The sequence below is a fragment of the Elephantulus edwardii genome, unplaced genomic scaffold (assembly GCF_000299155.1).
Source record: "Elephantulus edwardii isolate Elephantulus edwardi_28Jun2011 unplaced genomic scaffold, EleEdw1.0 scaffold00087, whole genome shotgun sequence".
Classification (NCBI taxonomy): Eukaryota; Metazoa; Chordata; class Mammalia; order Macroscelidea; family Macroscelididae; genus Elephantulus; species Elephantulus edwardii.
Window position 1 is genome coordinate 13,646,634 of NW_006399837.1, and position 14,223 is coordinate 13,660,856.

At 47.6% G+C, this 14,223-nt stretch overlaps 1 protein-coding gene across 1 annotated transcript in view; it reads left to right on the plus strand.

Moving 5' to 3' along the window:
* The window catches only part of LOC102848410 (sp110 nuclear body protein-like), a 70,832-nt gene extending 57,375 nt beyond the window's left edge, over positions 1 to 13,457 (plus strand). Inside the window, exons 8-13 of the mRNA XM_006890332.1 lie at positions 6,231 to 6,340; positions 7,984 to 8,099; positions 8,337 to 8,445; positions 8,831 to 8,902; positions 11,838 to 11,978; positions 13,347 to 13,457. Coding sequence (XP_006890394.1) covers positions 6,231 to 6,340; positions 7,984 to 8,099; positions 8,337 to 8,445; positions 8,831 to 8,902; positions 11,838 to 11,978; positions 13,347 to 13,457 — 659 coding nt within the window. The remainder of the gene's footprint in view (positions 1 to 6,230; positions 6,341 to 7,983; positions 8,100 to 8,336; positions 8,446 to 8,830; positions 8,903 to 11,837; positions 11,979 to 13,346) is intronic.
* The last annotated feature ends 766 nt before the right edge of the window (positions 13,458 to 14,223 follow it).

The window sequence follows — 14,223 nt, forward strand, 5'->3', positions numbered from 1 at the left end:
GGCACAGGACAGAGCAGGGTTTAGGGCTGTTGTACATAGGTCACTATGAGTCGCTAGTGACTTGACAACAACTATTTTCTTTTTAGAGGAGAAGAGATTGCACATCTTTCTCCAATGGAGGGATAAAATAGAGAAAGGGTGTACACCACTTGACAATGAACAAAGCACTTTCCTCTACCTCTTGTCATTTAATCCTCATGATAGGTCAATATTATTCAACCCATTTCACTGATTTTATTTGACTTGCATGAGCGAAATAACCAGATGTTCTAATTCCAAGTCTCTTATTCTCTATACTGATAAGACGCCTCCTGGCCATTGCAGGACACTCTAATGTGGACAAAATTTCCCCGGGCAAGAGAAAAGAAGTGTGGACAGGGGAGTGGCCGAGCCCAGGGGAGGGCTGGGTCCAGCAGGTGCTGACAGGGGCTGTGATCATGACCGATGCTGGCCTCCTCAGCTCTTTTTCCCTGACTGACTCTTCTCCTTCAGTGGAGGGTCTCCCTGTGCTGTTGTCAGCCCCCATAGTCCAGCGGAGGGATTTATGCCAATAGGTCAAGTGAACTAGACTGAGAACAGCAAGTGGAGACCCTAAAACCAGCCCCACCACATAGAGTTGGGAGCCCTGCAGTCATTCATTCTCTTTCCAAATCTGAGGCTACAGCCATCTATAAAATAGCAACAGTGGCTGCCGTCCGTTCTTTATAGGCCTCTGTGGGCATGAATGACACGGACTGTGTGCTGTCTTTACGATTTCGTTGACTGTTGATTTTACCCCAGTCACCGCATCCTCCCACCCCCCATATGTAGACACATCACAAGTCTCTCAGGACATTTTCCAGGCCTCCTGTCTCTTCAAGCACAATTTTCACCTCATGTTCACAATTTTCACCTCCATGTTCTGTAAGAATTCCTGGGGTGAGGCTTCCGATTCATTAATTAAGGGTTAGGGTTTTTTTCTAATTCTGCAATTCATAGTCACCATTAAGTTGCTCTAATTTCCTCCCTCATGCTTTCCTTTCCATGAACGTCTTTCCTCTCTAATTGCTTGTTTTTCCTAGTAGGAGGCTCCTGTGATGCTCCTGTGTCAGGGACTTAATTGTCCACTCATTTTCTCCAAGGATAATGAACATCTCTTTCTCTCTCTCATTTCCATTCTGTTAACGAGTTCATTTCAGAAGAGGGAGGAGCATTTGCACCCTCGGCCGACTGGCCACCCTCTTCTCTGTGACACCTCGCCATTCACAGCGTGTTCATCGTGATTGGTGGTATTCTAAGTCTGTGGCTGCGGTTGCCCCAAGGACACTCTATGAGCACCATCAGCTGACCATGAATAGCCTCAGACAAGCAGCCCTCAGGGTCCCAGGGCCCCAGGATTCTGTCTTTAAAGGTCTGTTTTGCTGAAATGAATGGGAGAGGCTGAACCATGTGTAGGACCCAGAAGTGTTATCATCACTCAAGGGCAGGGGTCGTGCGTTCAGAACACCTGAGTCCCAGGTCTGTCCTGACTCATGACCTGCCTGACCTGGTGAATGAAGCCTCTTGGGGGGGTGGTTGGAGGATGCTCCCCCCTCCCATCTCCCAAAGTCACCCAGCTGTCTGGCAGCCTTTTATGAGCACACCTGGCACTTCTGTGGTCACTGGAGCTGTCCTGACCACAAGGTTGGACATTTGCATCCATCCAGAGGCACCTTGGGAGAAGGGCCAGGTAATCTACTTCTGGAAATCATTCCTGTCTTTTGGAGTGCAGTTCTAATCTGAGACACATGGGGCCATCACAAGTCAGGATCGCCTGTGGAATTGAGAAGACATTTCACGGTGACTGAGCAGGATGTGTATAAAATAAAGAAACCTTCTTGTTGTTGTTGTTAGGTGCCGTCCAGTCAAGTATGACTCAGAGTGACCCTATGAACAAAAGATCTGAACCCTGTTCTATCCTGCACCATCCTCACACTTCCTGACACACAAGAACCCATGACAGCAGGCACAGTATCAATCCACCTGGTTGAGGGTCTTCTCCTCCTTCACTGACCCCTTCACCCTTCCCAGCACCATGTCCTTCTCCAACGAATAGCCCCTCCTAGAAACATCCCTGAAGTATGTGAGGTGAACCCTCATCATTCTTGCCTCCAAAAAGCACTCTAGCTGCACCCACTCCAAGACACATCTATTCATTCTTTTGGCCATCCATGGGATGTTCAGTGCTCTTCTCCAACACCACAGCTCAAAGACATCAATTCTTTCCCTGCCATCCTTATTCACTGTTCAGCTCTCAGATGCACAGCAAGTAATGGGAAAGACTATGGCCTGAATCAGACACACCTCAGTCCTCAAACTGACATCATTACTCTTCAATAATTTGGAGAGGTCCCGTACTGCTGATTTTCCCAGTGCAATGCATCTCCTTATTTCCTGACTGCTGGTACCAAGGGTGTTAATTATGGATCCAAGCAAGATGAAGCTGTTGACAGTTTCAGTTGATTTTTAATTGATTGAAAGGAAACTTTAGGGGATAGCATTCAGCTTGAGAATTATCAGATTCTGGGGGTGGACATCACAAGAGAAGGCCCTGAGTAGAATGGGACAAAGATGGGGAGCAAAGCTCAAAACCATACAATTGTCCAGCCTTACTGCTCTGGACACCGATGAGACCCCCGAGATGATGACCCTTAGACACTGTTCAAACCTCTAACTGAACTCACCCCTGCAGCTCAGCTTTCAGCAACCCCATAGATAGAATTGCAAAGTGATCAATAACACCGGCAAGATACTCGCTCCTTAGAACATCGCCCTGCAAGATCAAAAGGGCAGCATTTGCTCAGGGATGTATAATGGTCAAAAGGCCAGAAAGGGTACGATAGATAGATGAATGCTGAAGAGAATCACAGGGAGGGAGTGGGAAGTGTTCACTTAGGTTCTGACTATTGTAATGCATGCCATCAAACAAAATATGTGTGAATGATTGGTGGAAAACCAACCTGCTCTATAAACCTTTATTCAAGCTGTAATCAGAAGTTAAAATAAAATGGGAGAGCAAAGCGGTGGAAGCAACTCAAGTGCCCATCAACAAAGGAATGAACAGAAAAATTATAGTACAAACACACAATGGAATTTTATGCACTGGGGATGTAAGGTCGCTGAGGAAGGACAGAACTCAGTGCAGGCCAAGAAAGATAGTTTATTGAGGAGAAACTGCCGGGCTGGCTCTCAAGCAGAAGACCAGCCTCCACAGAAGTTAGAGGGAAATTTTATACTGTCTTACAAGGGATGTGGGAAGGGGATGCTTAAAGATGTTTCCTCCAAGATAGGGAAGTGGGCTGGGGTCTCAGATAACTATTCCTGAAAAAAGCAGGGGGAATAGTTTCACAGAGAGAAAAAGCACAGCTGCTGTTTCCTGTGATCGGATTCTCTTGGTAGCCATCTGGGAGAGGAAGTAAAGTACTCTGCAGACTTATAGGGGAGCCTGGAGGCCATTATGCTAAATGAAAGATCTCAGTCACAAAAGGACAAATACTGCACAGCACCACAGTTATAAAATGGGACAGACATGGGGGTTGAGGAGACAAAAAGAGAATATAGATACTGTATTAGATCAGATGAGGAGAAATGTCTGGAAGAAATATATGATTGTTGTTGTTGTTGTTATGTGCCGTCGAGTTGCTTGCGACTCATAGCGACCCTATGTACAAGAGCCCTAAACTCTGCTCTGTCCTGTGCCAATCACACTGTCTCTGACACTCCCATCCCGATTATCCCAGTCACTGAATCAATCCACCTCATAGAGGGCCTTCCCCTCCTGCACTGTCCCTCCACCCTCCCAAGCATGATGTCCTTCTCCAAGGATGGGTCTCTCCTCACAACATGTCCAAAGTATGTTAGACAGAGCCTCAGAATCCTTGCCTTCAAGGAGCCAGCCGGTTTAACTCTTTCCAGGACAAATCTGTTTGTTTTCCCAGCAGTCCTTGGTATTCTCAATACTCTTCTCCAGCACCACAGCTCAAAGGCATCAATTCTCCTTCTATCCTCCTTGGTCATTGTCCAACTCTCTGATGCATAACAAGTGATTGCAAAGACCATGGCCTATATCAGATGCACCATAGTCTCCAGAGAGACACCATTGCTCTTCGGTACTTCGGAGAGGTCCCTAACAGCAGACTTTCCCATGGCAATGCACCTTTTAATTTCCTGGCTGCTGGTGCCAAGAGTGTTGACTGTGGAGCCAAGCAAACTAAAGCTGTGTACAATCTCAATCTATTCACCATCCATCCTGATGCTGCCAATTGATCCAGTGGTGAGAATCTTTGTCTTCTTGACATTGAGCCTCAATCCATATTGTAGGCTGCAGTCCTTGACCCTCTGCAGCAGGTGCTTCAGGTCCTCTTCAGTTTCAGCAAGCAGGGTTGTGTAATCCGCATAACGCAGATTGTTGATAAATTGTCCACCAATCTTGACCCCACATTTCTCCTCATAGAGCCCAGCCTCCCGGATAATCGGTTCTGCATATAGGTTGAAAAGGTATGGAGATAGGATGCATCCCTGGCGTACGCCCTTCCCTATTTTGAACCATGCAGTGTTCCCTTGCTCTGTTCTGACGATTAGACATTATATATATGACAACAATCTGGAATAAGGGTGCATTTCAGGGAGGCGAGGGGAGAAGAAAAGGTACAACAGTGAAAGCAAAATAAAAACATTTTTTATGTTAAAAAATTTAATGGAGGTCTTTTGCAGCAATTCAGAATAAAGCAGGTTCTAATCGATGCCAATGAGATGTGTACATATACTTGCACTCGAGAAGTCCTGCGTTTTCAGTCACAGCACTTGTTTGATGTATCATAGTGGGGGTTTTGTTGATTGGAGATCATTTGTCTCCTGTAGCTTACTTGCCACTCAGAATGGAAGATTTCCTACAAATGAACAAGAAAGGACGGACACACTCCACCCCCTCAGGAACATTTATGGTTATTATGAAAATATTATAAAAAAAGACGGAATGAAGACTACGTCAAGCTACACTGTTTTCTTCTTGCTTCAGAAAGATCTGAAGATGAAGCCATTGACTGTCACCCCCCTCGACTCCCTGTGACCTGTGGTGAGGCCAAAGGAGTTTTATACAAGGAGAAAATGAAGCAGCGGGGTGAGCACCTTTGACTTCTACTCTTGGGAACCCCTAGAATGGGAGGGAGTAGAGAACCCGTGGTGGGTTGCAGAGCTGTTCAAAACATGGTGCCAGCCATGGGGAGGATTCAGACAAAAAAGTGTGCTTTTGTTTGTTTATTAATTCATTAATTAGTTTGCACAAATAATTTGTTTACATTATGTTTTATTTACATACTTTTTTTTTCACCCTCTCCCTCCACCCACCAAACCCTGTAACCCCTGATTCCCCCTCCAACCTTCAGCCCCCCTGCCCACTCCCCTTCCCTCTTTGGATAACCTGTAAGATGTGTTAAGAGGTGATTCTTAAAGGGAAAATGTCACATGTTGGAGCATCCTAGTGTGTGTTAGTGACTAAGTGCTGCTATTACAGAAATACTGCAAAATAGGGGGTTTCAAAGAACAGAAGTTCATTTTCTCACACTTCAGAGACTTTCCCCACAGTTCAGGGAAAGTGTTTCTCTCTCTCTTTTTCTCTCCTTCCCTCCCTCCTTTTCTCTCTCCCTCCCTCCCTCTCTCTCCTCTCCTCCTCCTCCTCCTCCTCCTCCTTCCTTCTCTCTCTCTCTCTTCTCTCTCTCCCTCTCTCCCTTCCCTTCCTCCTCTCTCTCCCTCCCTCTCTCTCTTTCTGTCTTTTGGATCCTTGGCATCTATCTCTGCATCACCCTAACCTGATATGCTTTCTTCTGGTTCTAACCTGGTTTTATTATCACTCAAATGATGGGGTCCAGGGCACACCCTACGCTGATATGACCTCATTACCAAAACACAGAAACCTCTGTTCTCAAGAGAGGTCACATCCACAGGTCTGGGTGGTAGGACCCAACACCCCTCTGAGGTAGCACAGTTCAATCCTGAATAGGGTGTCCTGGCCACCAAGCCACTCCACTTCCACAGGTGAGTCCCCAGGAATCCTGCAGTGCTTCCAGGGTAGGAGAACGGGGCAGGGGGGTGGGGGGCCTGCAGCTCTGCCCACTTCAGAAGAAGGTGGAATGTCATCATGAAGGGCCTGGAGGGTTGGGGTGAACTACAGGGCATGCAAGTGGACCCCGGACAGGCCTGGCTTTATGTTACAGGACCCTCGGAGACGTGCATCCAGGCTGAGACCAGAGACTGGTCCTCACCAAAAGGTTTGGAGATGGCAGGAAAACGGGCCAAGTCGAAGAACTGGAGGCAGCCACTGGAGGTATTGTGATGACAAACAATAGACGACCTTAACCTTAGAGGGAGATTCAATGGGCCGAAATGTGCAGAAGCTCAAATTAGAGCTTCATAGCCTAGTTTATGGAGAACTGACATTTCCTGTGGAAAAAGTCATGGGTGATAAAGAAATGCAGATTGGTACTGGTGGTGGAAAACTTTGAATCAAGCAAGATAGCCTGACTAAAGCCTTAAATGGTTTTGAGGTCAAGAGAGACTTCACATGTCCAATCTGGCGATGCTGCGTGAAGCAGACAGGAAGGAGACCCGCTGTAGACATGGCACATGAAGCGGCTTGCTGCCTCCTTCCTGTGACCAAGCCCTGCCTGTTGGACACGCAGCTCCATGCTGACCTCTCTCTCTCTGAAGCAGGTCTGGGTTGTCCTATCTCTGCCAGTCTATCCTCTGGATTTTCACAGCTCCTGGCCTGGAAACTTCCAGAAAGTAGAAAGTAGTTCCTGGCCTGGAAACTTCTAGAAAGTAGTCTTTGTAATTCTTGGCTTAGCACAAAGCCTCTTGAAATAGACAATTATCACTAGGGTGAAATCATATGGGGTTGACGGGGAGAAGACTAAACGGAAGTGGAGGCTGATGGATGGAAAGAGGTGGAGAGAGAAGAACTAGTTGGTCTTGGGTTTGAGCAACAAGGAAAAAAAACACAAGGAGGAGGGGAAATGAAGTCCAGAAGAGCTGTTTGTGGGGAGGGGTTCATTTCTCCTTGAGGAGCTAGGGTTGAGATGCTAGAGAAATACTCACCCAGAAGTGAGAAAGTCCACACTTAACAAAGAGACTTCAGTGTGACCTCATTCCTCCTTGTCTCTTTCAGAAAGGAATTTTGCACCGTCCTTCAAGAACAAGTTTCAAGAGAAAGGTAAACAGGTCACTTTCCACCATATCCTCAGCCTGTGTGTTGCACATCCCCCACTGAACCTTAAGGTCCCAGCATTCCCCCACCTGACTCACCTTCTCAGGCAGCTCCGTACAAGGTGGCACCAGGTTCTGTGTCATTCTGATCAACGGCACCACGAGTTCCCGGGAATCCCTGATCTCCTCTCTTCCTCATCAAGGTCCTTTGTCTAGTCTGTTCCTTCCAAAACTCAGAAATGATTCCTTGGGATTCACCCTACTCTGATATTATTTAACTAATGTAAAAAAAAAAAAGAGGTATCTTTCCAAACAGGGTCACATTCACAGGTACTCAAGGTCATAGCCTTGGAGTGACAGCCTCCATCGCTGACCTTCTGGGGGGCTTTCAGAACCTGTGACTTGCACCGGAAGAGACTGCCCGTCTTTCTCGCATGGAGCATCTGATGCATTTAAAATATTCCCCTTCAGGCTGGCAGCACAACTCTCTACCCGTGAGGCCACCAGGGCTCCCGTTCATAGGTCCACACATATTTTGGGGAGCACAATTTAATCCACAGTGAGTCTCTCCCAGCCTTGACAAGACGCGGTTCTTGAGGGCACCTGACTGTTCTTGTCCCCTGCTGTACTACGCGTGGAAAGACCAGGCTTGTTCACGGCCACGGTCAGTGGGCCAGCAGTGTCCAACGGCTACTCAGCAGGACCAGGTGCTTTGGTGCCTGGCTGTCCCTGGGTCCCAGCGCGCTGTGTTCTCTCACTTTCCAGTCAGAGGTGTCTGGTGAGTGTGAGGTGTGCTGTCAAGGCAGACGGCTGCTGTACTGTGACACCTGCATGAAATCGTTTCACAGAGACTGTCACATCCCACCTGTGCAAGCTGAGAGGTCAGTGTGCCCGCCTCCCTGCCTCTCCCTCACCTCCTCATGATGGGCAGCTGGCCTGATGAGAGGAGTGGGGCACCCGGGAGAAGTGGGTGCAGCAGAGCCTGGGGGCAGGGGCAGCAGCAGCCCTCCTGGTGACCCTGAGGCCACTGGTGCACCTCAGGACCCACCTTGACTATGCGGTCCTGTCCTGAGGTGAGGCTCGTTGGCAGCCCTGCTGACAATCTCCCCAACTCCTAGGACCCCGTGGGGTTGCACCTTCTGTAGGATGAAAGATTCCTCAGGGAGGCAGCAGTGTCTTCAGGAGCCCGGGATCCTGGAGAGGAGGATTCGACCTGAGGACCAGCTGGTGAGCTGTCTGTGTGCCCTCAGCCACCTCCTTTCCTTCACCTGGGAGGAAGAGCACATTGAGTGCAGGGCAGCCCGCTGGCTGGAGCTGGGGTCTGAGATGGTCACAGTTTCATGTGAAAATAGAGTCAGAGCAGAGCTCAGTCCGTGTGGGGAGTTAGAGCAGAGCTCAGCCCATGTGAGAGTTAGAGAACAGAGCTCAGCCCATATGGGGAGTCAGAGCAGAGCTCAGCCCATGTGGGAGTTAGAGTCAAAGCAGAGCTCAGCCGGTCTGGGGAGGTGGGAAAGCTGGTGGAGGCTGTGCCTGTGCTGAGGCTGAGTGCAGGCCGACCCACCTCCTCCAAGGTGCGGTCACGCCCTCTGTAAAGCCTCTTTCTTCCTCACAGAAGTGCGAGTTCCTCCTCCTGAAGGCCTATTGCCATCCACAGAGCTCCTTTTTCGCAGACATTCCACATAATGTAAGTCATAGGGTATGGTTCTCCTCATCGGGAGATGATTGTGACCTGATCAGGGAGCTCTGGGGGCTTGGTGGTAAGGAGTTGTACTGGCAACTCAAAGGCACGTGGTTCAAGTCCACCAGCTGCTTCACAGGAAAAAGATGGCCATCTCCTCCCATGTGATACCATCTCTGAAAACTTGCCAGTTGCTGCCGTTGCTGTTGTTAAGGGCCCTGAAGTGAGTTCCAACTCATAGTTGCTGTCCATACCCCAGAAGCAGCACCATCTGACCCGGTACCACCTTCCAGTCAATGCTGTTGCTGAGCCCAGGGCTACACTAGTCAATCCCTCTCACTGGGACTTCTTTTTTTCCAGTGACCCTTTATTTTACCAAGCATGGTGTCCTGCAGAGACTGATAACATGGCCAAAGTGTGTGAGGTGAAGTTGTTAGCTGTTGTTAACGAAACATGTCAATGCTGGACAATGACCAAAGATGACAGAAGAAGAATTGATGCCTTTGAGTTGTGATGCTGGAGAAGAGTATTGAACATACCATGGACTAACAGAAGAACAAACAGATCTGCCCTGGAGAGGGTGAAACCAAACTGCTCCTTGGAGGCAAGGGTTTTGAAGCTCCCCGTCCCACATACTTTAGGCATGTTGCCAAGAGGGACCAGTTCTTGGAGAAGGACATCAGGCTTGGAAGTTTGGAGGGACAGCACAGGAAAGGAAGACCCCAGATGAGATGGACTGACACAACTAGGGTCATGGGGGTAGGGGTGTGGACTCAGTGAGGTTGGCTCAGAATACAGCCGGGTTCAGAGCTATTGGGCATAGGGTCGCTATGAGTTGTAATCGTCTCAATGATATGTAACACCACCACCATCATCATGACCACATGGAGAGTGGACCATTGTGATCCCTAAGACTGTCATAGGCAGGTGAGCTCTGGTGGCCTAGTGGCAAGAAGATGCACTGTAATCCCAGAGGTGCACAGTTCAAATCCATGAGATGCTCTGCTGGAGAAGGAGGGACAATCTCCTCCTGTACCAGTCAGATCTGATTTGATGGTGTACACACACACACACACACACACACACACACACACACACACAAATAATTTGTTTTAAAAAAAGAAAAGACTGTCACAGGCAATTTGGGAGGAGACTGCCAAGCCTTCATTCCTAGTCCTTCTTGACTTGAGAGCTCCTCTGAAACCTATTTAGCATCATAGCCATGCAAACGCTGACTGTCATACGGGGTTAGCTGTGTCTGACGCACACCAGCCAGGAGCCAACCAGGTCACAGACATGGAATGCAAGAATCCACCCCCGCTCACCACTGCCCCAAGCCGCCTCCTCCTACGAAGCTGTCATTTGATAGACTGGTGAGGTGAATCCCACAGGTTTGCCCATGAGGCGGCATGACAGGGAGAGCGAGCCGTGGCCCTGGAGTGGCACTACACAGTTTCAACTCAAAAGCCCAGGCTAGCTCTCGGGGTCTGTGTGAGCAGTCTCACCACCTTGTGGTGCCTCAGTCTAGTCCCCTTTAAAACGAGACTCTTGCACAGAGAACAGAAGAATACAAGCACAGACTCAGGAGCCAACTGCATGGGACTCAAAGCTGTGAAATCTTGTGTAAGCAGCTTACCTGCTCCACGTCCCAGCTTCCTTATGACAGAATGGTGGTAAATATGGTAACTATCTTGTAGGGCCATGATGAAGACGACTAAAGGAGTTAACACAGGCGGTGTGCTGGGAATAGTGGTCAATATGGTAGCGACCTCATAGGGCCGCGATGGAGAAGATTAAAGAAGTTAACTCAAATGGTATGCTGGGAATAGTGCCTGGCACACAGAGGTCAGATGTTTTCAGTATTACCCTCGCGATAAAGAATTTTATTATGTTTCAAGGTGAAAATGGAGAGACTTTTTCTTTACACACTTGGGCAAGTTATCAGTCAGGACCAGTCCATGGAGAAGATATCATACTTGGTATTACTGTTGTTGTTGTTGTTAGGTGCTGCCAAGTCAAGTATAATTCACAGTGACCCTGTGAACAACAGACCTGAACCCTGTCCTGTTCTGTGCCGTCCTCATCCTCTCTAATACACTTGAGCCCATCGCTGAAGTCACTGTGTCACTCCATCTCATTGAGAGTCTTTCCTTCTTTTCACTGACCTTCCACCTTTCCAAGCATGATATCTCTTTCCAAGGAATAGCCTCTCTTAACAACATGTCCAAAGTATGAGGGATGGAGCTTTGGCATCCTTACCACCGAGAAACACTCTGGCTTCACCTTCTCCAAGACATATCTGTTCGTTCTTTCGGCAATCCATGGGATATTCAGTCCTTTTCTTCAACACCACAACTCAAAGGCATTAATTCTTTTTCTGTTATCCATATTCATTATCTAGCTTTCAGATACATAGCAAGTTATTGGAAAGAACATCGCCTAAATCAGGTGCACCTTAGTCTCCAAACCAACATCAGTGCTCTTCAGTATTTTAGAGAGGTCCCTGACAGTGGATTTGCCCAAAGAAATACATCTCCTTATCTCCTGACTGCTGGTATCAAAGGTGTTGACTGTGGAAAAATATAGGAAAAGAAAAAAGAGGAAGTCCCTCAACAACATCACAATGATTATGAGATGATAGAGTACCAGGAAGTGTTCTGTTCTGTAGTTTGAAGAGTTACTATGACTCAGCACCGATGGAAGGCATCTCGTGGCTTAGTGGTAAGGAGTTGTGTTGCTTACCTAAAGGCACCTGGTTCAAATCCAGCACCTGCTCTGCAGGAGAAAGATGGGCAGTCTCCACCTATGTCATTTACCGCCTCTGAAAACCCACTGGAGAGTCAGCTAAGGGTTGGTTCTGACTTGATGGTATCTAACACAACAACATACATGGGAGTTTTGTTGGCTGAGCTAACACTGCCCTTCTGTGGCTCTGTCCCAGATTCGAGATTATGGGGAGCCGTTTAAGGAAGCCATGTGGCTAGACCTGATTAAGGAGAGGTTGACTCAGAAGATGTACACGGTGGCATGGTTTGTGCGGGACGTGCGTCTGATCTTCCGAAACCATAAAGCCTTTTACAAGGTAAGAGGCGTTTCTGCTTCTCTTTCACAATCTCTCCACTTGCCCCTAATTCTTGGGACAACAGAACTTGGCAAGGCGACAACTAGTCTCATTTGGCAGGATCTGCACAAAGCAGTGGCTGTGCAGGAAAATGGCTTCTGCATTCCAAGGATTGAGGGGAAGACAAGCCTCTCTGAGCTCATGATGACCCCTGAGTGCAGAACACAGTGCACTCCATGGAGGTGCTGTGTTCTTTCAGAAGCGGAAGGCTCGCCTTTCAGCTGGTACAGATGATCGTTTGTTCCAATCAGGGACTTGTAGGGCCTGAGGGGAAAGGCAGCAAAAGTCAGCAAACAGGAAAGGGCCTTTGTCCTTCTCTGTTTCCAGGTAGGCTGCTCGACCACTGAGAGGAGTGAACTGCCTTCCTGCCACCAAGTTTATACTGAGGGAAGACTCGTCATTCTCAACTTTCATTATTCTCTACAGAAATCTAGTAATGAGTGACCTCATTAAATTAAATAAACCAAACTTCCAGGAATCCACACTCTGTAAAGATTTCTTTACAACAAAATTTTCCAGTGGACTCAAAAACTCAAAACCAACCTGTGTTATACAGATGACTCATCTTTGCTCACTGAAATTGAGGAAGACCTGAAGTACCTGCTGTGAAATGTCAAAGATTACAACCTTCAATTTGGATTGTAACTCAGCATCAAGAAGACAAAGACCCTCAGTGGAGAAAGGATTGAGGTTGCTGATGATTTCTTCTTGACTGAATCTACAGTCAACACTCTTGGCACTTAGCAGTCAGGAAATCAAAAGAGGAGTTGCACTGGGAAAATCTGCTATCTAGAACCTCTCCAGAGTACAAAAGAGCAACGTCATTCTAAGGACCAAGGTACACCTGATCCAGGCCATGGTCTCCATCTCTTGCTATGCATCTGAGAGCTGTATAATAAATGTCAGAAGAATTAATGCCTTTGAGTTGTGGTCCTGGAAAAAAACTATAACATACCATGGACTGCCAAGAGAGAAGGAAACTAGTTTGCTTGTTGGAGGCAAGAACTCTGAAGCTCTGTCTTATAGACTTCGGACATGTCACCAGAAGGGACCAGTCCTTGAAGGACATCATGCTTGGGAGAGTAGAGGGCCAGTGCAGAAGAGAAAAGACCCTGGATGAGATGGATCAACACAGTGACTGTGGCAATGGGGCAGGCGTGTCAGAGACAGTGGGACAAGGTTCAGAGCCATTGTTCATAGGGTTGTTATGGGTCCTAGTCCCCTTGACGCCACATAATAACAACAAGCACTATTAAAACCTTGCATGATTAAATGATCTAAGAGCTGCATGATTTAATGACCTAAGAGCTTTGCTCTTTTCTCTTTCAGACTTCTGACTTGGCTCAGGTGGGACTTGATTTGGAGGCAGAATTTGAAAAAGGTCTCAAAGAACTATTTGGTTCCCATGCAGCCAACACCATGATTCCTGGACCCTCCTGACGGTGCTGTCCCTCAGGGCTCCACTGGTGCAGCCCTGGGTTCTCAGGCCGTGGATGAGTCCAGGGTGCTGCTGGCTGTCCTCTTTGATGTCAAGCCAGACTCTTCCAGGCATCACCACTCCCTTCGTCATCTTTGTTTATAAGCATCTCTTACCCCAAAAAATGTCACGACTAGGGAGCTCTGGTGGCCTAGTGGCAAGAAGCTGCACTACAATCCCAGAGATGCGTGGTTGGATGTTCTGCTGGAGAAGGAGGGGCAATCTCTTCCTGTACCAGTCATATCTGATTTGATGGTACATGCACAAAAAATAATAAATAAAAGAAAATAAAAGTCATGACTTCCTTCATACCATCAAATCTCCAGTCACTGCTTGAAAGTCCTCCAGTGTCTCATATCTCATTTTACAGTTAATTGGTTCTCATCAAGATCCAAACAAGTCCCATGCACCATTTTACTAGTCTGTCACAGAAATCTCTTTTAAGTAATCATCACCTTCCCCCTTCTTTCCTTGCCATATATTCATAGAAGCACTTGAAGGATTTGTCCTACAAAATTTTTCATATTCTGGATTTTTCCAGCTGCATTTCCTGAATGCCATGTTCCTCTCCCCCTACTTTATTTTGTAAACTTGTAGTTTGTTCTGGAAGTCTTCAGGTGGTGCAGTTTGCATTTGACCGCTAACCTGAAGGTTAGACGTTCAGGTCCACCCAAAAGTATCACGGAAGAATGGCCTGGTGATACGCCTCCATTAAGATTTTTATTGGGT